Below are 27,820 nucleotides of genomic sequence, written 5' to 3' on the forward strand. Positions count from 1 at the left end.
CCCAGCGGGCTCAGGACAAAGGCGGCTGCGTTTCTACCGCCACAGCCGTCCCGCCCGGGCTAGGCGGAGCCGTGCCCAAGCGCCGCTCCCCACCCGGGACGAGCCGCCCCTGCCCGCCCGGCGCTTTAACCGCCCGCCGTGGGTGTTGGCCGGGCGCAGTGCGCTTGAGAGCGGGGTCGGCTCCTCAGCAGAGCTCGCTTTGGGTTTTGAGGTTACTCCGGGAACCGGCTGTCCTTCGTCTGGTGTCCTTCCCGCACCCCGCTTTTGTCCCCTCGCTGCCTCAGCCAGGAGAGGCGCGGACTTCTGCCCGCAGCAGGTGAGCGCGGGGCTCCCCCTGAGGGAATCTCCTCTGCCCGTGGGGACCGGCTTTCTATCGGCTTTTTACCAGCTACCGAGGCGGATTTCTAGCGCTGTGTGGAGCTCTGGGGCTCGGGAAGCGCCTGCAGTGGGTTTCCTCGAGGGGTTCTCCCCTGAGGGCAGCGAGCCCGGCTTAGCTTCGCCTCTCCCCGCTCCCTTTTCCTCAGCGACCCCTTGGGGAGAAGCCCCGGGGCTCCCCTCACTCCTGTCATCCCTCAGCCCTCGGTGGGAGCGATCCGGCGTGGGTTTTGTTACTCACTAATGGGATATTTCCCTTCTCACGTCAGCTTTTGCGGTTCCAGAAGCAGCACTCGGGACGGTGGCTGCTCCCTTGGGGTTTTGGCCCCTAAAGTTCCCTCAGGCAGGTTTGTGCGATGCTCTGAGAGCAGCCAAAACGCGGCTCTGAGCTCCTATTTGCAGCATGTGTAACGTTAACAGCTGAGGAAAGAGGCTTCAGAGCCCAGGAGAGGTGTTTCTGGGCTCCACGCAGTTTTGTGCCCGAAGGAGAGGAGGAAAAACTTCTTGCCAGCCTCTTTGCTACCTGATGCGAGCCTTAGCCGAGCTGCGTTAAGGGTTATTTTTCTCTTTTCTTTGCATTTTTCTTCCCCAGCCCCTTCTGGTTAAAAACAACTTGCTGCTGCATGTAAAAACAGGCAACTTCAGAAAAAAAAAATGTATGGGGAAAGAGTTTATAAAAGGTCTCATACTGCATTATTTGGCTTTGGATGTGTGGCATTACTGATTAAGGGTGATGGCAAGGAGCTGGTTTTTTCTTCCTCATAGCTTCCTGACTCTCCACAATTTAATTTTACACTTGGGGGGAAAAAATAAAAACTGTTGGCTTAAACAGTAGCAGATCCTAGCTGCAAATATTTTGCCTCCCTTCTGTCAGGTGCCTGTGCCATCTGGTGATGTGTGAGATGGCTGCTGCTTCGTCAGGTTGGGATCTCAGGTAGTTCAGGCGAGGCTTAGCGTGTGTGCAAGAAACCACAGCCCTTAAAACACTCCGGATTCTGGATTTTCAGTAATCGAGGCTCTTAAGGGCATGTTTCCTGAGTAGTTTTGGGTTTGGGATGGCAGCTGAAAATGGAGCTCTGTTGTGCTCGGTCCTGTAAGTGGGTGTATGATGATGCCTGCTGTAAGAAGTACGCAGATGAAATAGGCAAGAAATTTGGAGGGAGGCTGTCTACTTTTTTTTTTTTTTTTTTTTTTTAATTGCTGGGATTTTAAACTATAAAAAATGAAGTACCATAAATGTAACAATTGTTTTCTTGTGCCCTCCCTTTTCTGAAGGGAACAGAAGGAAGACCTTCTTTCCAAACCCTAAAGCATGTCTTAAAAGCTTTTGCAATTTCTGGTTTAGGCTAATAAAAAGGTATTATTTTAAGACTCTTCTGTGGGTCCTTTGACTAATGCAGCATTGCAGATGTGCTTTATTGTACAGCTACCATAGTTCAGAACAATGATTGTGGTTTTTTTTTCCTTCCTTTGCAATGAATATCCCCGTATAAGGGAAAAGCTGGTGTTGAAGCACTAAAGAAAAACATCATATCACTCATGTCTCAGAGAAACAAAGATACTAAGTATTTCTCAGAAGTGGAATAGATTTGCTTCAGAGGTGTTTTCCTCACTGAAGGTTTGCTTAGACTACTTACAGCAGTGAATAAATAAAACAAAGTTTTACGATAAAGTGTTAATAGTGTCTGAAATAGAATGAGGGAGATGCTATGTTACATCTCTTTACTTTGTGTACCTAAAACTCTTTTTCTGTCAGCCACAGTTGCTTTTCCTTGTTTATATGCATGCCTCTGAGAGAAATATTAACCCAGAGTGTCGGTGGAGGGGCTTGCTGGCTGGATGTAGTAACTGCAGCGACTTCACTCCTTAGCAGTTGACAAGTCACAAGCTGGCTGACCTTCGAAAATACTGGAGCGTGAAAATAAATGATGATACGAATGTAGCTTTCAAAGCCAGCCAGACAGGCTGCGTCAAATACTGTTACCACCTCCCTCCCCTTCCTTAATTAAAAAATAAAAGCGAGGAATTTTAATTTCCAGTGTCGCTAGCTGCTTAAAGATCTCCCTCTCAGTTAGGTATGTATTGATTATTGCTATACCAATGAACGTACAGGGTAAGAATTTACTGCTCTGGTTTGCCTCTGCTCTTTTCAGCTCAATTTGCCTTGGGCAGGCAGACCTTTATGTACTCGCAGAGGAATGAAATGTGCATTAAATTAGCTCCATTTTAAAGTAAACATCTCTGCTTTGTGCTTCAGATGGCTTCTGCCCTCTTCCCAATGCCATCACAGCAGTCACAGGCAGATGCAGGCAAGGAACTTGAAATCCCGGTGTGCGAAGTCACACAGAAGCACTGGGGCTGAAAATTATCTTGTCCTCTTAAGTGCGCTGTAAAACAGGATTTGGTTCACCCTTGCTCTGACTGTAGCAGTCGTTACAGGTGTAGCATCGCTGGGGTTAGGGCTCCATTGTGTAACAAGGCAGAAGTTGACTAATTACAGAGGAGTCTGCGCCCAAAATTGTTTATGTAGATTTCATGTTTCCAAAGTGGTGGCTCTCATGGAGAGCACCACCCTGACTTTAAGAGGGGAGACTTAAAGCGAGTAACTTTAAAAGAATCGGATGCTTTCTTTGCAGAAATTTCCATAAGAACATTTGAAGTCAGCGGAGACCTCAGGCATCACCTCGATGTGTTTAAAGCCCCAGCTAATATTGCCCTACATAGCCATGGGTATCGTATGCAGTTTTCTCACTAAGCAGATACCGATCATCAAATCTCAACCATAGGCTGCCAGTGAGAGCCTTATCCTCCCCTAAGACGTTAATCTAAAGAAAAGTAACTACCTGTCACTGACCAGTTTTATTTTTAGTTGAGGGGGGGAGGGTTGAGAGTACTTCAGGGATGTTCCTCTGGTAGCTTAACCTGCAGTGTTATATCCAAACCCATGCCAGTGGCTGCCTTACCTTTAGGCAATGGGATTCAGCTGGAGCTGCTCTTGATGCCATGCGCTGGAACAAAGCTTGCTTGCAAGGGATGAGGCTAAGATGCAGAAGAATCTGTTTTACAGTCTCCTCCCAGATAAATTCTGTCTTCAGGCTGGATGAATGTGCGTAGCATTGTCAAATCTGGTAGTGATGCTCTGCTGTCTGTTTTAAAAGTGGCATGTCCCAGACAGTGGAGAGAGAATGATGAGATGATGATGATCTAGGCTTTTTCAAGAGGTTTCTTGTCTCACTTAACAAAATTTCCAAAGTATATTATTATTAAAAAAAATATAAAATAGAAAGGCTGTTCTTGAGTATTGAGAAGGACTGGGTAAGAATGAAGGACACTATTGAACCCTCTCTTTCTGCTAACTTGAGGGTTGGATTAACATAGTCAGAGGTGTCACCTAGTGCACTGAATTTTCTAAATCATATTGTGCTCAGAAAAAGTGTAATAATTGAATTATCGCTTAGGAACCAGTGAAAATGTTGGTTTGTGATCATTTTAAGCGGGCTACTACATTCAGTTTGAGATCTACTTTGGTGAACTATTTAAGTCTGTGATGAAATAGCTGGATTTGAGTTCTCTGAGTTGGTGCCTTGCCCATCTCGTTCTTTCAAAACCTCTGTACACAGGATTAATTATTTCACTGCTGGCAGCTCTCGCAGATTCTAGTGCAAGTTGTATGAATGACGTTCAGTGTGTTTCTTGAGGCTCCAGGTTCAGAAGACTGAGGGAATCTTTGTTTTTAGTCCTACAGCTAACGGATTTTGTAGCTTTGGAGGAAAGTTTGAAAGTTTGTTAGAGTGCACTGTAGAAATGCAGGAAGATTAAACCGAAATATTTGGGTTGCTTGCCTCGAAGTCCCTTCAATTCTGGGAGTGTCACATGGCTGTTAGCACTGAAATTATTTGGGGGGGAGTCACACGTGTCTCAGGCTGCTGCAGTACCACGAGAGCACCCCGAGTTCCCAGTTTGTGAAGCATGTTTGAATTTATTCTCCACCTACTCTGAAAATTGTCATCAGGATTGAGATCCAAGTGTCTTTCAAAGCGCTTTTCCTCTGCCCCTTGTTTAGAGAGCCGCGCTGCCCTGTTTAGGGGTCAGCATTTCTGTTTGGCCAGCTGTGCTGTGATGACAGTCCCTCTCTAAACAAGGGCAGGAAATGTTGCTGCTGCTGTAACTCAGGTTTGGACAGCCTGGATTTTGTGCGTGCAGTTGAGGAGCATGCATCGTAGCATCTGTGCTTCTGATCTGGAGGAGAAATCTGAGTTTAACCGCGTTGGCCAATTTCAATTGACCTTGGCTCCTGAACACTAGCCTTGTTGGTTGTTACTTCAGTTTTGTTGGCTCCTTCTATGAGAAAGGCTTTTACATTTTCTGCCTGATCCTAGGGCTTTTCTGTGCCAGCACAAAGGGCTGAGCGATGCCTCAGGCCATCCCGCGTGCTCCTGGTGAGCCAACTGGCCTGGGATATGTCCCTTCTGGGCAGCACTGTCACGTAGTCTGTTCTTCCACTCAGAAAGGTTAAAATGCACTGAGTATCACAGAAGTAGGAAATAAATAACCTCTAAAGCTCCAGAATTTGCTCTGTGTTTCAGGTAGTGAAGGAGGGCTGTTCATAAGGAGGAAATGAATCCACCGTACCGGATCAGCCAACTTTGAGCAGTCTGTAACAACAGCAGCACAATGAAAACGTGTCGTGGGCCAGTCTGTTTTGTTTACCTGTGATCTTGTACAGCTGGCTCAAAGGTATGTAGCAGGAGCACTTAATGCAGGGAAAACCTAATCAGGGTGTTAGATACCTGCTCTGGTTTTGGAAGGCCCTGACCACAACGTGCAGGAGACGGGCTGAGTTCCTGCTCTGCTTGCCTTGTTTTATATGCCCTTCCCTCAGCATCTGGTGGCTGTTGTCAGAGGCTAATTGTGATACAAGGTCTCTGGTCTGCCCCTGTACCATTATTTTTAATAAAACCTACCCCACAGTGGCTCTCTGAATGACCTCAGAGTACTTTCAGATGTTTTTTTTTTTTGTTTGTTTGTTTTTTTTTAGATCCATAGCTTTCAACTCAAGCAGTGCCACTTAGTAGAAGATGACACTGCACATTGTACACTTCGTGTGTGTGTTCATATGTCTGTGTACAGCTAGGGGATGAAACAAACCTTGAAGTTCACTGGCCAGTTTGTTTCCCTGTGAAATAACTGCTCGAACCTTGCAAAGCATGTGTGGTGCTGAGTCTAGGCTTAGGAATCTGGCTTTAGAAACTGTTCTCATGAAGTGCGTTCTAGAAATTGTATGTATAATGAAGCGAGGAAAAGACTGATGCTGTGCCCTTTTAGGAACATGCGATAGCTTCCTGAAATTGTTGGCTCTATTTACTGTGAATGTGTGGTGCAGGAAAGAGGATGCTGCTGCCTGCTTGCTGGCTCTCAGCTCCTGGCTGATACAGCTGTTGACTTCTGGCCTCCTGGTATCTTCCATTTTTGTGGAATTGATCTTTAGCTCATTAAGCTATTTTTCAAACAGGATTATTAACAAACACTTTTTTTCAATCCCCTACTACAGAAACAATTACTTCTGACTGAAGTTCTGTTCTAGTATTTAGAAGTAATCTCAGTCAGTAAAAATAAAAAAAATAAATAGTGTATTTAAAAAAAAAATCTTTGGCAGCTTCATGCAGTCTCTCTGAACTGTGTACTTCTGTCAAAGTAAAATCAAATCTTTGGAGGTAAAAATTCAATATTAACTTTAATATATTTCATTTTTTTTCCCACTACCTTCTGCCAAATATGCATGATACTTGAATTGTGTTCTTCTAAATACCTTGTGAAAGCTAGTGCTAGTGTAACTGATTGTTTCCACTGACAGAATCGCAGCTGCCCTAAGATGCCTTTTGTTTTAACATCTGGGGTTTTCTCCCCAGGCAGTACTGCTCCTGTCACGTTTCTGTGCTCTTGTGTCACGGTCTGATTAGTTGACTTTTAATCCATAACAGGACGGGGGTACACCTGAAAAACAAAGCAATAAGAAACCTAATATGTTGAATAGAGTAAGAAATTAATCCTCTTGTAAGCAACTTTCCTTTTTGCTGTGTTTCTGAAGGGCAGGAGGAGCAGCTGCCTGTGGCCCTGCTGCTCTCACTTGCTCTGATGATGGCTACTGTATTTTTTTGAACCTTTGCTGGTTACCTTGGCAATCCTAGTGAAACAAGCTATCAGTTCAGCAAGAGAAGTTCATTAGACTTGGCTCTACCCATCTCGAATCCATAAAGTTTTTCACCTAAAAGGGGGCATAAAAAGAGTGCAGTCTCCTGTGTCAGCTGTGGTTAGGAAGGGAATTTGCCTGTAAAACGTGTGTGTACAGCAGCACGCAGCTGTAGCTGTGCTAAGCATTGTACAAACACGTAGGAGTAGCTTCTCCCTTAAAGCACACAAACAGAAAGGGGAGAAGGAATAATGTTTGTGAACAGCTTATGATCATAATGACCTCTGATGTGTTAGAGGTGATGTGAAGGACTGAAGAAGGAAGTGTGTTTTCCTTTCGCTTTGTGGTTTTGGCTCTTATTTTTTCTCCATCACCTCCTTTCTGCAGGCTCACAGCTCAGGAGCAGTGCAAGAGACTTTCTGAAACGAGTGAAACCTCCAAAGCCTTGCGACACAGTGGCAGAGCCAATCCTGTAATGCTTGCTACTTGATCTTGTGGGGGAGGCTCTCCTAACCAGTTGCACTTGCTGCCTTTATTCATTGTTCAGGAGCTTTGTGAAACCTCAGAGCCTGGACTCCAGGATGAATAACAGGAGTATTTACAGCTCGTGGCTTTGACATTTATTTCTTTACTGAGTCTGGCTACTTCTATTGCACTGGACAAAGCTTGGACCCATTTTTGCTAAGGTCTTGCCGTTGGAGGAAGCAGAGCAGTGCTCCTAAATACTTTCTTTCCACAAAGTTTTGGCTGGCTAGTTGGTTTCTCAGTAACTTGGATGAGTATTTTCATTACATTAGTCTTTAAATTTCAGTCTCAGTTACGCTATTGACTGTAGCCTGAAGCAGTGAGCTCTGACCTCTCCTGGTAACCTAGTCTATAAAAAGCTTACAAAGAGTTTTGAGTGGAACTCTAGAAATTTAGGAGTCGTCTGTAATGCCTCACCAAGGGATGGACCAGATGTGGCATGTCCAGCTTATACTGGACACCAAGATGCCTTCTAAAAACTGTCTCTGTTTTTCCTCTGGGTGCTGCAGGCTTTATGTTGGAGGTGGAGCCCCTCTTGCAGGAAATGTTTTATTCTCAGGGTGTTCTTTTCAGGTTTAGCTTTCTGCGGCATAACTTCTTGGCATGTGGCAGCCGGAGGTGCAGCAGCTGCTGCAGGGCTCCCGTGTGCACCTGCCTTGTGTGATTCCGAAACCCAGGACTGAGAGCGTGCTTCTGCTTCTGTGGTATCACCAAAGGACCTTGAGGATGCACTGTGACTATTTATATTTAACAATATTAATAGGAGAAAAGGAAGAACGTGTAAGTGAAACCAAGGTTAAATCTCACCCTTTTTTTGAACATTAGGGCTGACAGTTACCAGCCACTCGAGTTGTGGCAGTGCAGGGCTGTGCTTCCAAGACATTGTGCGGGCGCCTTCCTGCGGGACACTTGTCGGTGCTGCAGAACAGAGGAGGGAGTGCTCGGCTGTGCCTCTGGTAATGTCATAGCTCTCTCCTGAGAGGAAGCGACCGGCGGGATGGAATTGTTGCTCGGTATCAGCAGATGTTATCTCACCACCACGAGATGCTAATCGGCTGACCGGCAGGCTTGGGTTTCTCAGCGCGGGGCTGGCAGGGGTAGGGAGGCAGGAGAAGCAATCCAATTGAATTGGAAATGCAGACTGGGCTTTGCTTCTCGTGTCACCTCGTGAACCAGAATAAAGGGAGAAGCACTTGGGAAGTGGGACCATCTCGTTACCCTGATACCACGCAACTGAAACGGTGTCTGGTTGCCCAGCGGTTGCGTGTAACGTGGTACCTCGGCACCAGCTGCTTTGAGGAATGCATCGCTGCTAATTCCTAGCCACCTGCAGGGTGCCTGGAAGGATGGGCTGGTGAAGAGCAAGGTGGCTCAATCCTCAGCACAATGCTCTTTCTTGTTGTGAATGATGGTTTTAAGCTATTGGAGAAAGATGAGCTCAGTTTCTTTCCTTCCTGCCCCTTTCCTGCTTGTGCTATCAGTGCAAAAGGATGACTTCTGTCTTTGTGGTACTTTGGAAAACGAAGAAGGAAGTTCTGCTGGAGTGTTTTTGGGAGACAAGGCTAGAAAAGTGGGCCCATGTGAACCTAATGAGGTTCAACAAGCCCAAGTGTGAGGTGCTGTACTTGGGCCAGGGCAATCCCAGACATGAATGAGTAGAGAACTCCTTGAGAGCAGCCCTGCAGAGAAGGACCTGGGGGTTCTGCTGGGCAAAAAACTTGACACGAGCCAGCAGTGTGTGCTTGCAGCCCAAAAGGGCAACTGGGCCCTGGGCTGCAACAGCAGGGGAGAGAGGGGATTGTGCCCCTCTGCTCTGCCCTTGTGAGGCCCCACCTGGAGCCTGCGTTCAGCTCTGGGGCTCCAGCACAAGAAGGATGTTAGCAGGTCCAGAGGAGGCCACGAGGATGCTCAGAGGCTGGAGCCCCTCTGCTGTGGAGCCAAGCTGAGGAAGCTGGGGGTGTTCAGCCTGGAGAAGAGAAGGCTCCGGGGAGACCTCACTGCAGCTTTTTAATACTTGAAAGGGGGCTTATAAAAAGATGGAGAGCAACTTTTCACTCAGGCAGATAATGATAGGACATGATGAATGGCTTTAAACTAAAAGAGGGGAGGTTTAGATTAGATATTAGGAGGAAATTCTTTACTCTGAGGGTGGTGAGGCCCTGTCCCAGGCTGCCCAGAGGAGCTGTGGCTGCCCCATCCCTGGCAGTGCCCAAGGCCAGGCTGGATGGGGCTTTGGGCAGCCTGGGCTGCTGGGAGGTGTCCCTGCCCATGGCAGGGGGTGGCACTGGGTGGGCTTTGAGGTCCCTTCCAACCCAAACCGTTCTGGGATCCTATGATATAACAGAACAGGTTCTAGAATGCTTTAAAGAGCAGAGGACTTTTTGCTCTGGTAAGTGCTGGTGTGTGTCTGTTCCAGTGAGCACCTCCCAAATGTGCAAGCACTGTTTCTTCATGGCTGAGTGAAATAAAAGCTCTGTAAACTTTAAAATGCAATTTTGCTATGTAATGTGATGGTGTAAAAATGGCACTACGTTCTCTTCCTAGATCTTTAAATAGAAGTAGTCAGCATAAAGCAGCTTGAGGAACAAGTGAGTTAACTTCAACTGTGTTAGGAAATGAACTGGATTCTGTTTCTCTTATAAGTAAACACTGTCTGATAAATTACTGTTTAAAAGCTTATAAAAGATGGTGTTTGAACTGGGGCTGTTGGTCTCAACCTCTGGGATTTTATTACTGGTTTATCTTTTTTTAAAAAAGATGACCATCAGTGGTAGCTGTGTTCCAGAGCATTAAAGACGAGCCTTATTTTAACTCGCTAGGATCTTCTTACCACTTATTCTCCTCCTTTTATTTTAAGAACAGGTTTGAATATAACATGCTTTTCTCTGTTTTCAGAAATGAGCACAGCTAGCAACCACACGTAACGTGCTGATGGCATCCTGCGCTGCGCTGGGGTCAGGAAGTCCAGGAGGGTGTAATGCCTAGAAATCTCCTCTCAGATTTTCCTGAAGCAACATCCGAAATCTCTCCAAAGCACGCGGTTGGGAGCATGGAGAGGGGCAGCAGCATGGAGAACCGTGGCAACCAAGCGAGGTGCAAAAATCTTGCTATGGTAAGTGCTTAATGAGCCTTCTGCTTAGTGATAAAAACCACACGAGTAGCTTTGTTCACATCACAAGATTTATTTATTTTTTAAGCATTGATCTTTGCGAGTTCCAGCACTAAATGGCTGGCTATGGTCTTGGTTGTTAACCAGCTGGAAGGCTAGAAGTGTTCTGGTCTGGTACCACAGCTTGAAATTCTGGTCTGATTGTCTCAGAGAGCCTGCAGAGCGCCTTTGCTTGGCCATCCCTTCCAGGGAACTGGGAGCAGCATTTAGGATGTGCATTGCACTGGGTAGCTTTGTTCCACTACCTTCATGTGGTGCGTGGTTCGGTGTAGCTCTAGGAATGACTTAAAGCGAGGGTAAAGGAGCCCAAGGATGGTGCTCGGCTCAATATGCTGTTCCTTGCTGAAGGTCTTTGTTGACACTACTGAACGAAGCTCTCAGCTTATTCCTTCGTGTAATTAGGTGAGTAACAAAGAGCTCACCACAAACAAAGCTGTCCTCGCATTAGCAAATATGAGTGTGCGGCCATTTAAATAGCGCGTGAGTAATTGAGGGAGTAGGATGCAGGTCTGCATTTTTTCTAATGAGCAGGATGATTCAGGCAGTGAACTCAGCAGGATGGTTTGTACCGTGCCATGCGAAGCCTCGAAAGCAGGTACAGTTCCCTGTGTGTTTTCTTCATTATCACAGCTGTTTGGAAAGCGTCCGCTTTTAATTGGGGAGAGAGCACTCTGCTAAACATGCTTTCCCCAAATGGGATCCTAAATCTCGCTGTTGCATTAAACATGAGATTAAGCTTTCCATCTCTTCCCCTCTGCCCTCCCTGCCAGCTTTCTTTTAGGGAAGTAGCTTGTTGTGAAAGAATAAGTTAGCAAGTTGGTACCTGTGTTTTTCTGTATAACTCAGAAATGCTCTGTTTTGTGCTCCTTCATGAGCTCGTTGGCAACTGGAGGTAATCCTAAAGGTGTTTGTTCTTGGTTGTTTCTAACAAAAATACCACACTGTAGTTAATATTCTGCTTTGTCCTTCAGCTTGTATTGCTAGTAAAAAGGCAAAACAAATGGGACTAAATGTAGTACTTTAACTGTTTCTGATCTGCTCTAGGGGGAAAAAAAAAAAAGGGAAGCATCAGGGCGAGAGAGATGAGGCAAGAGCCAGGTATGCCATTTGGGCTGGGATACTTAGTGTATGTTGCTTATTCTATGGAAACTGATTGGATCTCAGAGAATGACAGTGGGAGTTGTGCTTTAATAATGAATTACAAGTTAATTTTATGCAATAGTTTGACTGCATTTTTTACCGGTGTGTCAACTAGTAGCCAGTCATGTTTCCCTGGGTTTTATTCCTGGCTGTGGCAGCAAGCACAAGCCTGGTCGTTTGAGAAAATCGGTATTGAACAACGAGGCTATATATAAATTGGTGTGTTTGTACAGCCTCATCCTGAGTGTGCTGTGTCAGGAAATGACATAGATTACCTTAATCTAACTAGATCTTACCATGTGATAACCCGTATGATGATGCATCAGCTAGAATTAGAATCCCTTCAGTCTGTGCTGGAGTCGTTTATAGGAGTACAACCTGACTGCGGGGTGAGGCAGTTCCCATCAGACTCATGCATCAGCTGGAGAAGTTCCTAAAGCCTCTAGTCCTTTACTTGGTACGAGCTTGTGCATGAGGGAAGTGAAGTATAGGCTGAGAGTTAATTTTGGTGCTACAGATACCCTTCTATGGCAAGTGGTGGAAGTTCTAGCAGTGAGTGGGTGGCGTGGCCGGTAAATAAGGCTGCTGACTGGGGTGTTTGGAAGGACAGATCTGGGGCATGGGTGTTCCCCTTCACTTGGAGGGGAGGGGAATAGGAATAGCCCTTAGGTTTCTTTGGATGTAGAGAACAGTTCATTGTCCACATTTCAGTAAAAGTAGAGAGATTACTGAGAGCAGAATGTCAGGAGTAAAGGCATAATCACAGTTTGAGTTTGAGAGGGGGTCTGTGAACTAACAGCAATAGAATTCTGCCACTTGTAACCCTGGAACTAGGACTGGGGTTTTCAGTGCTCCTCGGATTTTTTTTATTTTTTTTTTTTTGTGTGATCTGATGTAAGAAAACAATATTCTACTGTCTTGCACCTTGTGCATTTTCATTGCTGAAACAGGCTTTAGAAATCCTCAGGATAAAGAGTGGTATTCATCAGATACTTCTCTTTCTGTTCTCTTGTGTAACTGTGTATTAGAAGCAAGATTTTTACGCTCCACTAAGTAGATCAGGGGATTCATAAGAGGAAAAACTAGTTGTTGGGAAAGTGCTCCAACCTTACCTTCTTCCTGCTGTAGCTTTGCTCCTTCTTGTGAGGAGCAAATGGGAGCAAACTTCTGGGGGCCTAAAGGGAAGGAGAGGATAGTGAACTTTGAAGATAAATAATTTCTTACCGGGCCAATCTCGAGAGAGGAAGGGAGGGTCAGACTTCCAGGAACACCGGACATTCTTAGTTCTGAAACAGAAGCAGCTAGAACTTACTTGACTCTTCATTTATCTCTTTCCTGGATCTGTTCAACTGGGGACACAGCACAGAAGTTTAGGGTTGACTTGGAGTTCTTCTGATGGCCTCGCAAAAAAGTGTAGCCCTGCTTTTACGACAGCATTGTACAGGTTTCTTCGTACTTGATTACGAAAAAGAGGCTCTTCAGCTTCCCAGTGTCAAACCACATTAGTCACTAAACATAACCTTTGTATTGCCTCTGTGGAATTCAAACAAACCTGGGGATGTGATAATGCAGACGGCATCCTGGGCTGGCTTTAGCCTATGCTGACAGCTTTGAGCTGGTTTGGCTGACTGTTGGCTGCTGTTGCACCCTGTGTGTCTGCGCTGGCATTGCTCCTCGTGGAACCCGTCACCGGGTTAGCGACGGCTAGGAGATGGACACGAATTTCCAGGTGCCCAAATGTGCTTAAAACAAAGTCAGCATGACTCTGAAGTCAGCTGTTGGCTGATGAGTTTAATTTCAACACATTTCTCACCCCCTTATCTATGCAATGGTGCTCTGAGTTAATCTTTGACAATTGCAGTCCTTGAAGACACATTTTTGAATGGGAAAACAAGGTGTTGGTGTCTGTTCTGTCTCAACTGCAGTAGGATTTTCTGTAGAAATCAGATGTTCAGGTCTGGATTTATGCTGCCAGATTTATCACAGCAGCTGAAGACAAGTACAAGAGCCTACGTTCAGATGGGTGGAATGTTTGCCTTGATATTTCCATATCCCACCATCATCTAAACCTCTTTCCTACCGCCAACTTCGCTGCATCTTATAGCCGTAAAAGCTATGAGGATCTGAATCTGCAGGTATATTCTGACCTCTTTGTATTGAGGATGGTATTAAAACATATCCTTGGCAAAGGGATGAGACAGGTGTACCTCCTCAATGCAGGGGATCAGTTACCCTGCGCAAGAGGAAGGGTGAACAAGCACATTCTGTTCTGCTCGGCAATTTTAAATCCCAAAAGCCATTCTTGAATAGGTGGTGTAAGAATTAACTTGCCATGAAATACGTCCTTAAGCTGCTGTAACTGTTTACTCTGGAGATAATACTAGGTCTTAGCTTTTTTTGAAATCATTTCCCTTCTCTTAGAACAGATGTGTGCAGGCTGACTTACTAAAGATCAGTCTCTTTGACTGCTTCATTCCTGCAGTTGTGCTGTGTCTGTTCTCAGCCATGAGCAACTGCTTTAGTTTCTAGGTGTGAATTACGTGCTAGGACAATGGTATCACCTGCTAAGATCATACCAGGAGGTGTTGGGTGTTCCTTAGGTGGCCTCTGCTGACCTGGAACTGCACTAGTGACAAACTCTACGGGTGTCTTGGATGTGTTGATGTGACTTCAGTACCTTTTTGTATCCTAACGTGTCTTGTTGAGGGCTAGGCTTGAGGGCTAGTGGGTTCCCTGTTGCTCCCAATGGGCCTTGCTCTGCTTTTTCTAATTTTCCCATTTGTTTCAGATAGATCCCTGGTGAATGCCACAGTTAATTGCTGCTCTTTTGGGGTGGTGGTGACCCCAGAGTTTGATCAAGTGTCTTAAATTAATTGGCGGGTGGTGGGTGGTCATTGATTTGGCAGATGGTCATGATTCTTAAATATACCTTACTCTTTACTTCTTTGAACAAGCTTCCTCTGTGGTTCTACCAGGATTTAATACCCAAAAAATAATTGCTATGACCTTACCCTTTTTGGATTAGTCCAGATCATTCAAATGCAACAGACTCGGCAGACTTGGTTTGATTCTGTCATCCTGGGATTCCAGTGTGCCTTTAGGACATCCCGGTAAGAGGGAGATTGCATTTCCCCAACCCCCCTGGCTGCATTTGGGTGGGTGGCAGCTGTTCCTTGTGGGGCATGGAGAGCTGTGCTGAGCTTCATCTGCTTCAGGTTGATATTAGCATGACTTGGAGGGAGTAGGCCTTGGGGAGGGAAAAAAAGTCATTGTTCCTACCAGTGGAGTGAGCAGCTGGAGAGGATGAGGAGCTTGAGAACTGCTTGCTTCAGACTGTGGGTGTAGAAGGAGGGTAAAGAGTGGCCTTGCTGTAAAATGTGCTGGGGAGAATGCCTCTCCTGGGGCACACACAGTGCCTGTTACTTTCATGATCAATAAACTGCATTTCTCTGCTTCAAAGCACAGAATCGTTAGGGTTGGAAAAGCCCTCCAAGATCACCTGGTCCAACCACCCCCCTATCACCACTGTCACCCACCAAACCATGTCCCCAGGCATCACGTCCAGCCTCTCCTTGAACACCCCCAGGGACGGTGACTCCACCACCCCCCTGGGCAACCCGTCCCAGTGCCTGACTGCTCTTTCTGAGCAGAAATGGCTCCTCATTGCCAACCTGAACCTCCCCTGGCACAACTTGAGGCCATTCCCTCTGGTCCTATTACTAGTTACCTGTGAGAAGGGGCCGACCCCCAGCTCCCCACCCCTTCCTTTCAGGCAGTTGCACAGCAATAAGGTCTGCCCTGAGCCTTCTCTTCAAACTAAAGCAGAACCTAGCAGATGATTACTCTAGCAGGTGGGTAAATCTGCTCTTTAACCCTCCCTGATGGGCATTCCTGCGCTTCCAGAGCAGCCTTTCTTGTACTCTGTTCCTTTCTCATTCCATGGATACTTGAATTCAAGTTTCTGAAATGTGAGATCTGATTTCCACGTCTTGCCTTCGGTGGATATAGAAGAGATTTGTCGTAATGACGTAATGTGGCCAACTTCTTACATCCTGGCATACACACAGGGCTGTGTCTGCCTGCCTCCCACTCTTCAGTGTTTTAAAACCTAGCACACTCCATTCTTCCAAGCTTCCTGTGCAGCGAAACTTTCGTCACTCCTGGCTTTGTTCTGGAGCCAGTCCAGCTTGGCTGCATCCTTTTGAAAGTTCAGCGAGTGGATCTGAACTCTGTGTTCCGAGTGAGGATGTGCAGTGATTTCATCACCCTGGTTGTTATAGCCCAGGATGACACTTACATACCTGAGCAGCACTCTTTTTTTTCCACTTACTCTTTACAGCACTCAAACTGACCTGCAGGTCCTTCTGTTTTATATCACCGCTTGTTCATCACTCTGTAGTTGTGGCTTTTTTTTTTTTTCTCCAGTCAAAATTCATCCTGTGGACTACTAGCACATTTATATGGCTCATGAAAGTCTTCTGTCCTGCCTGCTTCTCGCAGCTACATCTTCTATCAACAGATAGCAAGTTCATTGTGTTCAGGTAGTGAACTATCAGATAACAGAGGCGTAGGGCTTGTTTCAAGGCTTGTAACAAGGCTTGTAACTGTTCAGGGCTTGTATCCCAAACTGCATAATGAAACAAGACTTCTCAAACATAATTCCCTCCCCAACCCCAGTTACAGAGGCACCTTCCGCTAATTTGATCTAGGTTTCCTCATTCATCTAGGATTCCTTATTCATCTATTGCTGTACTTTTCTGGGACTTCGAATCAGTGTGTATCACATCTTGTGCTTATATCCCTTGGCCAAGTCAGTAGCTCTCTCAGGAGAAATTAGATGGGTGTGAAATGATTTGATTGCTGTGAAAACAGTTAGTGGCTTTGGCCTGAAAGTTCCTCCAAACTTTTTGAATGGTATTCTAAAACAAATTAAAGGGAAGAGGAAATTATAAGCCGATCAATCTGTGTTTGATAACCAGAGAGAGATCTTCGAAGCTGAAGTAGATATGTCATTGCCTTTCTAAAAGTGGATTGGGTCTACTGTAGTCAGTAATCACAGAATCAGTTAGCTTGGAAAAAAGACCTCTCAGATCACCCGGTTCAACCTTTATCGTGCTAGTTCATGATTTTAGTTCATCTAGTTTATTTCTGTAATGCTTCTGGATCGGTTGTTTCCCCACCTACAACCGATTACGCGCCTTGCTAACCATGGAGCACACGGGTACAATTACGTTAACAAAGTGCAGAAAAGCACAGGCAGTATTACAGCCCTTCACCAAATGGGATGGTATTATCAAAATAAGCAGCTGGCGGCTTGTAAAGGAAGTGCTTTTTGACACAGCACCCAATTAAAGTATGGAACTCACTGCCCCAGAATGCTGTGAATGTCGCTCGTTTAAACAAGCTTAAACAATAAGATGAATTCGGGCTAGAAAGGCTTATTATGGTCTGTTAAGCACGTAGATGGGAACTCCTCGAGCTGTGTATTGCTGGAAGGTGGGAGGATGTAGGGAGGAAAAAGATCAGTCCGTCCAGTGCACCCCAGTGCTATTTTCCTCACCCCCTTCCTCTGCCTTGGGCATCAACAGGGGTGGCTCTGGGCAGGCTACCGAGCTAAATGGACCTTCTGGTCTGATTCTGAATGGCATTTCTTGTTCTTATTCACTCACTTCCAGCCTAAACAGTGGAGCTGTACACTCCTGCTTCCCCTTTCTATTAATACACCAGAAGTAATTTCCTTTTTCTTCTGCACTGAAGCTTTTGTACCTGTTCTGACGCTGTTCCTACATGCAGCGCTGTCTTATTTCCCCCATTTCTTTTTACTAGTAGACCTCTCTGCCGTGTTATTAGCAGGCTGGGGCTCCAGTGGTACTACACGGGTCTCTTCTCACATATTTCAATAGCTTGCTCCCTTTGTGTTGTCGAAGAAGCACCCAGGCACTTCTCTCTCTCCCATGGAGCTGTGCCCATTCATTCTGTGGCACTGGGAAGTGACAGATGAGTCAGTTGAACCCACCTCTGTGGGATTTTGCTGGTTGAGATGTAGCTCTCTGACACGGGTAATGCTGCTCGGTTCCCTAGCAGTTCCCAGAATAATTAATTATTAATGTTTTAACCATTGCAGATGGCTTGGGATTTTCCCCCTCCGTTTTCTGTTAAAGCTGTGCTAGCGTTAGGCTGCTGGGCTCAGTGATGGATGGACTCCAGATTAATTGAGTGTGACCATCAGGCTGCTTCAGGATCTCCTGACTCTTCCTCCCCCAAAGGAGCACCGGGGCTGAACTGCCTCTTACTAAACAAAACTCAGGTGGCAGAGACAGCACCTTGTACTGCACGTGCTTGGTAGGAGCAGCTGAATCGGTGTTGTGAAGCTTTCTGTGGCCCCTTGATATTCAGTAGCTGTAATGAGCAGGCATGACAGTGATCTTTTCTATGAAACAAAAGAAAAAAGCCATCCTCCTTCACAGCCTTTCTTGTTTGGCATGAGGAGGAAACATTTGGCTGCGCAGGACTCTAAAATATTAATGGCAGCTGAGCAGACTTAGTTATTACAGCTGTTTGCATCCTAAACTTCTTCTGGTCAAGAAGTTCTTTTAATCCCAGCTCAGGCACAGTTTTCAGGTTTCAAATGGAGGCTGTCTTTTGCCAGTGGCTTTTAAGGTGGGCAGTGTTGTGCGTGTGTAGGCTTGGCTTGGGAGGTGTGTTTATGAGGAGAGTCGGTGGAAAGAAGGGAGTAGCTTGAGTAACTGCAGAGATTCCTCTTGGGCTGCTAAAAACCCAGATTCTTCAAGGAGAAATGATGCTGGGACACCATCCCAGAACGAACAGGAACTGCTCAGATGAGTTCATTTTCCACATATTTCAAGTATTTGAAATAGGCTTGGTAACCTTAGCTATAACTGGCACCGCTTAACCACAACAAGATTCCTCGCATCTTTCTGGGAGCTCTGCTACAAGCAGTACGAGTGGGAGCTCTGTAACACTGCTCCTAGCCCAGCCCCTGCCCGGCAGGGTCCCCTAGAGCACGTCTTTGAGGTGTGACATTGCTCATCTGGAAAGGAAACGAGGAAGGAAACCGAAGAGCTAATGAGCTGAGGGTGTCCTCTCAGACCCTGCTACGCCGTTCACCCCAGGTGTATTTATAAAGGGGTGGCTACTGGTCTCAGATCCTCCCTGGAAAAAAGGAAGCTGCTCAGTTCAGCAGGAGCAGTGAGGGGTGGTAACCTTGGCAGAGCTCTGGCCATACAAATCCAGCCGGGCATGGAGAAGCACTCAGTCTGCTAGCACAGAGCTTCTGGAAGTTTTCTGGGCTTCTGGAAGCCTCTGCTTCAATTCACGTACTGTTTTGTCCAGCCAAATGAGCAGAGCTCACGTGGGAACAGCTCTTTTAAACGAGGAGTGTGATGCAGTTACTGCAGGGCTGCTGGGTCTGCTGCCACCACAAAGCCCTTAAACAAAAAGCCCTTTCTCTGCCTGCGGAAGTCTGGTCCTCGCCGTGAGCTCACCCACAACAAAAGCTGCCCGGAGTCCTGCTCAGCTGGAGCGAGGACCTACCTCACAACAGCTCTTTTCCTGTCATTCTCTCCCTCACTAGACATAGCAGCCGAGTGAGTATTTGGGTGGGGAAGGAAGGAGATTGCAACATCCATTAATGGGAAAAAAAGAAGCCTTGTCTGTCTCTGGCTTTTCAAGCGCAGCTGTAAAACTTTTCTCAGACTTTGAAGGCTGAGCTCTGCCGTGCGGTGGGTGCGAGCCGCGCAGTGCGTCAGCCTTTGAAGTCAGTGCTTGAAACAGGCAAGTGCAAATGGCATCCAACTCCGGGCTTTTGGAGCAGCCTTGCTGGAAGCTGGACTGTTACACGTTCTGACAGTGCATTTCGGGTGGGAAGATTAAAACACAAATATCCTCACCTCTATGCTCCTCTCCCAGCCACTTTCACCTTGAAGACAAGGAATGCGAATCTCTAGACATGAAGCTGCACCGTGAGCTGCTGAACCACCTTTGTATTTCCCTGGGAGGTTTCAGTCTTCTCTTTTAACAGGGAGCTGCAAGCTGTGGCTGACGTCTGCAGCATCCATATCATCACAGCCCCAAATCAGCAAACCTGTCCTGAGGAGTGGGAGAGCTGAGAGTGGCTGAGGCTGTGTGATTCTCTTCTTTATTTTCCCTGTAGATAAATGAATGAAACGTTCCCCTGACCACTGAGAAAGCAACTAAGAGCCCTAAAGCGCAGATTTTTCTCGTCTGCAGTGTTTTTAAGTGCTTAGGCACTAATTGCCACTGGGTACGAGGCAGTGCTTCAGAGCTCTAAATCTGTAGGCACCGCTGTTCTGCGGAGGTCCACGGTAGGGGAGAAATTGAATCCAGAAAAGGGAAAACCTCACTTCTCGACAACACTTAATTACATTCCAGAACTTATATAGCTCTCTTGGGAAACGTCCTTCCTGGATCCATTGTCTTACTGCGGTGCCTTTCCTAATCGTTCTTTGTCATCTCTGAGCTTCTGGAAAAGTGAGTGTTTCCCAGGGTGGAGGTGGAGGGAAAAGAGTTTGCACGTTGCTGCCTAGGCTCTCACAGTGATGTTGTGCTAATCAAGTTAATCAAGAGCAGTGACTCACAGAAAATGAAGACTAGATGATCCCAGCGATTATTTATCACTCCTGTGCTCTACAGGAGCGTTTCCTGCCGGAGAAAATAGCCCGAGGCCTTTTACTGCTGGGGAACACATCTTTGTGTGTGTTCTAACTCCTTTCTTTCCGTAACTCAGAGGTAAAATTTTCAGAAACCTTCTCCCCCCTTATTATTCCTTTAAGCTCTGAGGAAATTCAGGCTGAGGGGGGTTGCAGAAATACAGGGAGCTGTATTTCAGTTCCAGCTCTGCCTTTCTGATAACGAAGTCCCCCTGTGGTCCAGAGCAAAAACGGAGCCAAGCCACCTGTTGGCCTGTCTTGAATACCCCCTGTCCATATGCTGCTCCTGAGCCTCATCCCTGAACCTGACACACACCTGAAGCAGCTAATGCCAGTTTTGAGCTTGAAGAAGCTATCAGAGCTCTTCTACAGGCACAGGGCTGTAGGGTGGGTTTTGCTGTTGGCTTTTTAATCTTTTTCTTATAATATTTTTATCAATTTACTCCAACTCAAATGGACATTGCTGAATTAAAGTATTTCTAAGGATGAAATACCAGTTGCTGTGTTTCAGTCAAAAGTAGTGTGCTGTAAACTCCTGGCTTTTATTGTTTTGTAGTAAATGAATGCCTCTTTGGGAAGGTACGAAACAGCAAGGAGATGCTTCTGATGTGACTGCTGCCAGCTACACCGTGCTTTTTTCTGTCTCTAAAAAGAGGGTGCTGTGTTTGCTGTCGGTGTACTTCTCCGTACTGATCTGTAGGGCGTTAATCTTTGTGGCTTTTTTCCCCCACGTAGGACGATGAGAGTATGAAGTACTTAACCCACGAAGAGCAGGACGTTCTCATGTTCTTCGAGGAAACTATAGATGCCTTTGAAGATGACTTGGAGGAACCAGTCCTACACGACAGTGGCATCCACTGTCAGTCTTCAAGGTCAACAGAAGAGAACGTGTCCAGTCATTCGGAGACCGAGGATATCATTGACTTAGTGCAGTCAACACCCGAGAGCAGCGACCACGAAGGCCCTCCTAGCAAAGATGCAGAACCAGGTAGCAGGATTTCTTGGAAGTGTGGTTTTCCTTTTGACTCAGCCATGACAGCTAAAGAAATTCTGTGCCTGCCTTGCTACCCCAAGATCAATCTGTTACACATCAGGAGCCGTGAGGATCATGATTGTAACTTGATGTGGAATTGAGGGGTTGCTGAAATTGCTGTTCCTAAAGCTGTTTTTTTTTGTTTTTTTTTTGTTTTTTTTTTTTTTTCTCATGATTAAGTTGTTGGACTGCTGTCTCAGTCCCTTACTGTAATTAAATTGTAACAGAACTGAGTATAACAGAGTCATCACGGCAAGGCAGACTGGTGCACAGTAGTGTGCTCACGTTCTGGTTCTCTGAAACCTCTTGAGGCTCTCTAAGAGTTTTAAGATGGCAAATTAGTTATAGTGTCACTTGGTGGGACCAAGGCACATACTTCTAACAAAAAGTTGGGACAATACAGCATACAGAATGATTTCTTCATCCCATGGTTTGCTCTCCCTGCTTCTGGAGAAGATTTATCGCTAGTACATAGGTTGTGATGTGACGTGTCCTCTCCTGTCTGTTCTAATAAAAAATAAGAACATGCAAAACCTACAGAAGAAGCCTTTAAACATAATAAAGCCAATGTCCAGATTGTGAATGAATGGCAGAAAGGAGGCTGCTAGTGACTGATAAATATGGTGCTTTGAACTAGAGCATGCCCTCAAGGTGTCATTACTTATTGTTAGCTATGGGCACAGTGGGCTGAGTCTGGGCTAGAAAGTTTTGGGAATGGTAATACTGATGCTTGCTAATCCTAGGTGAGAGAAAGCCTTGTATTGTGCTCTGTGCAAAGACTTAACGAGGTTATTGTTGGCTTTTCTTCTTAGTGTTGGATGCTACCTGGCGAGCAGAGAGCCCTAAGCCAGCTGCACCTGCTGACGTTCCCTCGCATCCCTCAGTGTCGCAGCCGCTGAGCTGTGAGACTCCTCCTCTTCCTCCTCCACCCCCTCCTGCCGTGCAGCATCCAAAATTGCTTCGCTCGATCCCCACCCCGCTCATCATGGCCCAGAAGATATCCGAGCAGCAAGCGGAGAGCAGGGTGCGCTTCCCCAGTGCCCTCAAGGAAGGGAGCTTGGACAGGAAGAAGACCCCCGTAGCCAACGGTGATTGTTTTGCAGTTCCAAAACACCCCCCTGCACCCGCCCCCAAACTGCACCGCTTTCCCAGCAACATCAACATAACCAACGTCAGCGGCAAGGAATTCAACGAGACCATCTCCAAGGCAGCCGTTAACGTGCAGGAGCGGAGAGCTCAGGTGCTGGCCAACATCAACGGCGGAGCCTTTCTGGCAGCCGAGCTGGAGGAGAAGCTGCAGAAGAACGACTTCTTGTCACGCAACAGGAGCTCTTCCTTACGGGATCTCTCCTCCGAGCAAGCGCGCTATGAGGCCCTGACAAAGCTGGGTCTCGTTAAGGGAAAGCCAGCTCAGGACCAAGTGGATCATGCCCCAAGCGCTCAGCGTCTTGATGCACAGCCCAAGCAGGCAGACGCCGTTCCCAACGGGTACCAAAACATCCACGAGGTCTTAAAAAGCGAGCCCAGCCCTTTCCTTCCTCTGGGCAAAACTGTGACAATCAAACCAGAGGGAGCTCTTGCTGCTAACAAGGCCGCTCAGCAGAACACAGCGAAGGGCTTTAATGATTACAAGCCCCCTAACCTCAGCCTGGATATGAGGAGGAGGTCGGGTTCGCTGCCCAGACCCTCGGGATTTCGCTCGCAAGGGATCACCGTCAAGTTTGCTGGACGTGGCTCAACAGAAGAAGCCAGGAGAGAGGCACTCCGCAAACTGGGACTGCTGAAAGAGACGGCCTAACGGGGAGGGGGGCATTGTGGCATTGGAGGGGAATCCAAGCTTGGCTTTGCGCTAGAGCAATCCCAACAGGCTTGGGATCAGACGGATGGGAAGAAGAAAGGGGAAGTTCTCAGCTTCGGGCGAGCTCAGGAGGTACTGGGACTGGACTGACTGCTGGCGTTTAGCTCAGAGACTGGCAGCACAAAATGCTGCCTACAGGGGCGGGTTTCAGCCCGCCATCCTGCAGAGATGCTCATCTGTTACTCCTTGTGACTGAGAGATGTATTTCAGTCGTGCTGGCCTGCAGCAGTGGGCACTGCATTAGGGAAGTGCCCAGTGCAGCGTTGTATGGGGCACGCTGAACGGAGGAGCCTCCTTTTTGCTCTTTTTCTAAAGCCAAAACCGAGAGCTCTGTTTTGCACACGTGTCTGTCTGTCCAGGGGAGCTCGAGATGGGTCAGAACTGATGTTTCTGACCTGGGTGATGCACTTCTGTGTTGTTTTGTTGTCTGTATTATCTGGCTTTGCTTTATTCTCTCACCCGTGGTGAAGGCTGCTGCTTCCTTGCTCTGTGCCCGCTCCACTTCAGCCTGCACAGGGTTGGTTTGGGTTCTGACCTCCTAGGAAGCTCCACGTCCAGTGAGAGGCTCCAGAGGGGCCTCGAGGGTGTGCGCGGCGTGCTGGTCTCTGTGCCGACAGCCAAAAAGTCTCCTGACAATCTGAAACCTGCTGTTCTGTACCGGGGGGTGGTAGAGCAGAGAAGCCATAGGAACAAGCCCACTCCGTACCAAATGTGAGAACCTTACTCAAAAGTCTTGCCTCTTACCGTAGTGTTCCTGTGAAGAAGCTGTTAGTCCTCAAACAATCGCTGTGCTGCACTGGCTGGGTCCAGGTGCTGTTACTTCTAACTCCTGGTTTGACAGACTTCCTCCTCCTCTGCTCAGAGCCTTATTCAATCCCACCCTGCCAACAATGAACAGAAGCTACAGCCAAAAGTCTTGCAGGCGAAGTGGAGTTGCAGGCGAGAGCAGTGTGTAAGGGCACGTCCTTCCTGAAGGCTCCCTGGCGGTGTATTTTGCCTTAGTTAACAGCCACGCTTTTCATGACAATCCCCAAATGTCTGTCTTGGGCTGATGTTTTTGTGCGTATGGCAAAGCTGCTGCTCTGTTGTAAAGCTCCCTCCCTTTTTGTACACCTGCCACCATCAAAACCAGCCATCTTAAACCAAAATGCCAAAACCCAGCCCCTCCCTGTTCCTCGTTGTTACCCCTGCACATTTAAGAGTTCTCAGACTTTTTTTCTAAAGAGAGAAATCTCCTTTATTCTCTGCACTTTCTAAAGCCTCGAGCAACCCCCTCGTTTCCCTAAGGAGCTGAGTACTAAACCTTGGCGGGGAGGAGGGGAGTGGCGATAATAGAAACTGCCCCACCCTCCAGAGAGGAGCTCTGACATAACTGTGATAAACACGTTTGTATTCCTTGTGATAAAGTATTTCAAACTTGCTGAGCTGTACTTGTAAACGAAGCCGGCGTGAAGGAAAAAATCTTTTCATAGCTATTAACCTGCCTCATAAGTTAAAGGGTATTTTTTTGTTTGTTTGTTTTTGTTTTTAAATTATCTGCTTCCTGCTTTAAATTTTTAATTGTGTTATGGTCTCTGGGTTCTGTTACGGAGTTATTCTTTTTCAGCCTTTTTACTGGGATCATGTTCCTCCCTGTGCCAGGCACACTACACACAAGCAACCAGTAATTAAAAATGCGGCCGTGCCTCGGTCTGGCAGAGCACTTCAGCGTGCATAATTGAGTGTGAGAAGCTCTCCTGGAACAACAAAAGCTGCCTGGATGCTGAAAGTAAATCACAGCCTTATTTTGAGGCTGTAGCGGTAAATCAGAAGGAAACCCAAGCACATAAATACAGCGCAGCACCTGCTGTGAAGTCCCGCGTGTGGGTGACGTGGTGCCAATGCATCATGATTTATTAATTTCACTTGCTGAGGAAACTGAAATGTTTCGTGGCCTCTGTGCTTTTAAATCCTGTTAAAGAAAAATCTTACGTTAGAAATGGGACGTGCACACAGAGCAGTCTTCACAGCAAAGTGCTTCCTTCCAGCTCTTCACCAGTTGCTGACAGCTGAGCGGCCACGGGAAGCGAGGAGGGGGCCACCTGCCACACATCGTTTCGCTGAAATTCAGCCCCATTTGCTAACTCTCTAATGTAACCCTAATAAATAATAAAAGCGTAATATCCAAAGTATAAAGTTGCAGTACGCTGGATTAGCTGGAGCCTGTTCTTTCACTCTTCGTGTAGGGCACTGTTCTCAGCTGCTGGGAAGGGAGACTTGGAGCTTCTTAAATTAAACCAATTTTGCCCAGGGAGGACTCGGACGAGGTATTTATTGTAGTCCTTTGTAATAGCAACTGTCCTGTTGGCGAATTCTTCTCTGTGCCTAAAGCTGTAAGTAAAGCCATGTACTGCTTCCATGCGGCTGCTAGCAGCCTGTATGTAACCCTCGCTCTGCTGCGTGTGTCTCGTTCTGTGTCTACGCTGCTGTGACTTCATTTTTCTCTGTTAGAAGCACCTGTCTTGCACAAAGCTGATCAGTCTTCTATTAAAGTGGGATAAAACCAAAGAGACGATGGCTGATGGGAAGTGGAATGTCGTTCTTTGTCACCCCGTACCGCGCATCGCTCCTAGAGGAATGCTCCATTTCTGAATGGCTCGCAGGAAACTCACTACAGGATTTTCACGATGAGATGTAGGAACTTTTCTTGTAGCTGGGGAGGTGCAAAGCAGAGCTGGTCCTGTCTTGTTTCAACCAGGGAATGGGCCAGAACCAAAACCAACAGCTTTGGCCTTGGCCCTCACCAGGGGCCTGTCCCATTTAATCCTTTAACTGCTTCTGCCCCAACCTTCACCTGCCCAGGGTCTCGCTTTCAAAGAACTCCTTCCCTCACGTAGGGCTGAGCATTTCCTTAGGAGGCGCCTCCCCAGCTATAAATATCTTTCCCCTGAGGTAAGGAGGGTCCTCAGACGGGATGGAGCCAAACCCTTTCCAAGGGAACGCCCTTCTCTTTGGCTAAGTTTTTTTAATTTTCAAATTTTCCCCCCAGACCAGGGCTTTCTCTTGCCCTGCGCAGTGACCTCTCCCACATGAGGCAATGCCTTGCTCAAAGAGCTGCTGCTGCATCCCTGACACCTCCCCTGGATGCTCGGCTGTGACCCAGGCTTCAAGGGAGATGGAAGGAAAGATCGGTTTTATCGGTTTTGTTTGTAGGGCCAGCCCTTACCTTGCAGCCTGCAGGTTGCCCACTGGGTCACAACTACCTCCTGCTGCTTGCAACCAGCAAAATAAAGACAAAATCCTTTTTGGAGGTTGTGGCAGTCAGTGAAGACACATCAGCCTCACAGCCCCCAGCTGTTACAGACGCACAGGGCACTAATTCCTGACAGTGACCAGCGCAGTGCTCCAGCATCACCCCCTGCACCTTCCTGTGCAAGTCACTGCCCTCAGAGTGCCCGGGAGGTCACACCAACACCCCTGCTGTATTTATTTTCCCCATAACTTTGGCAGAAGCTCCCTCAGTAACGCTCATGCACTAACCCCAAGTCCCTGTTCCTCTCTGAGTGCCCCATGGTCCCCTTTAGACGGCCTCAGATATGAGAGGAGTTGTTCAGACTGACTAACAAAGCTCTGACTCCCTTGTACTGATGCCCAGGGCCTGGAATGACACCCGAAGGAAAGCAGCATTCGTACAAGCTGGTAGGCAGCAGCAGGGGGATTATTTTTCACATTTAAACCTCTACTAGGAAGCGGCTGTCACCGCGCCTCTATTTCCACCGCACAAAGCAGCGCAGGGGTAGAGAATCACCAGGGGCTTAAAGCTTCACGACCCAGACAGACTTCATTACTAGGGAACATTTCCTGCCTTCCTAAATGGATTTAGTGTGCCTGATTAGGTTTCATTTTTATTTGCAACGTGATTTTTCTGGTGCGTTCAAGCCCAGGCACTGGGCGCTGTGTGCCCGGCGCATCCCATCGAACGTCCCCGCTCCCACGTCGGGAGCACGGCCACTGTGAAATGCAGGCACAGGAGTGCAGCAGAGGAGACTTTACCACAGCAGCCCTGAGGTGCTACCAAAAACACTGCAGAAAGTTAAGGGAAAAGCACGACAAAGTTCTCAAGCTCCTGGGCTGCCAACCATCACCTCCAGAAGAAAAAAAAAGTGGTTCCCCTTTTCCCCACACGCTTTGACAGGCAAATACCAAAGAATAAATAAATGTTCATAAAGCCTAAGTCTCCTCCTTTTTAAGTTTTACAACCTTTTTGTTGGTTTTTACTTTCCTGAGAGCTCGGATCCAGGAAATGTAGGGAAGGAAGGGAGAAAGGAAGGAAGGAAGGAGTCTTTAACAAACCAGCGTTTGTTCTTCCAACGAGGGCCACGAACACCGCGTGTTTTAGTGTCCCGCTCACACCCCAGCAATAACAACTTGAAAGCGGAGTTTATAATTCAAACAATACAAGTAAATGTTTTGACATTGACGCACTCGTTTGATTCTTGCCCAAATAGTTTCCTATTCGCAGCCCGCCTGGAACCACTTAGCCGTGGTTAGAAAGCCCTATTTATAGCTGGGGGTGAGGCGCGGCAGCGAAGCACCACCTGGGCCCAACGTCTTCAGCAGGGAGAAGGGCATGGGAGGGGAGAAAAAACATCACTGGGGAAAAAACACCTTCTGGAGCTCAAAAGAAAAGGCAAAACGACCAAGTCTTTCTTTCCTGAGGGCAATAGCAGGCTGGTGGTGGTGGTGGCAGTGTGTTTATTTTGGAAATTTTCACTTACCTGGCTGGGAGGTGGAGTCTTGAGGCCACAGTGCCACCTCTGGTGGGCAATAGTGAGGGATCAGCAAGCCCCTTGGCCAATTT

At 47.1% G+C, this 27,820-nt stretch overlaps 1 protein-coding gene across 1 annotated transcript; it reads left to right on the forward strand.

The window, feature by feature from the left end:
* PROSER2 (proline and serine rich 2) lies at nucleotides 1-25,547 on the forward strand. Its single transcript, XM_032202007.1, has 4 exons — nucleotides 1-316; nucleotides 9,986-10,202; nucleotides 20,825-21,077; nucleotides 21,935-25,547. The coding sequence occupies exons 2-4, from the start codon at nucleotides 10,068-10,070 to the stop codon at nucleotides 22,918-22,920; spliced, it is 1,374 nt and encodes a 457-aa protein (XP_032057898.1). The 5' UTR covers nucleotides 1-316; nucleotides 9,986-10,067; the 3' UTR covers nucleotides 22,921-25,547.
* Nucleotides 25,548-27,820: the final 2,273 nt, after the last annotated feature.

Source organism: Aythya fuligula, chromosome 1 (assembly GCF_009819795.1).
Source record: "Aythya fuligula isolate bAytFul2 chromosome 1, bAytFul2.pri, whole genome shotgun sequence".
NCBI classification, from domain to species: Eukaryota; Metazoa; Chordata; class Aves; order Anseriformes; family Anatidae; genus Aythya; species Aythya fuligula.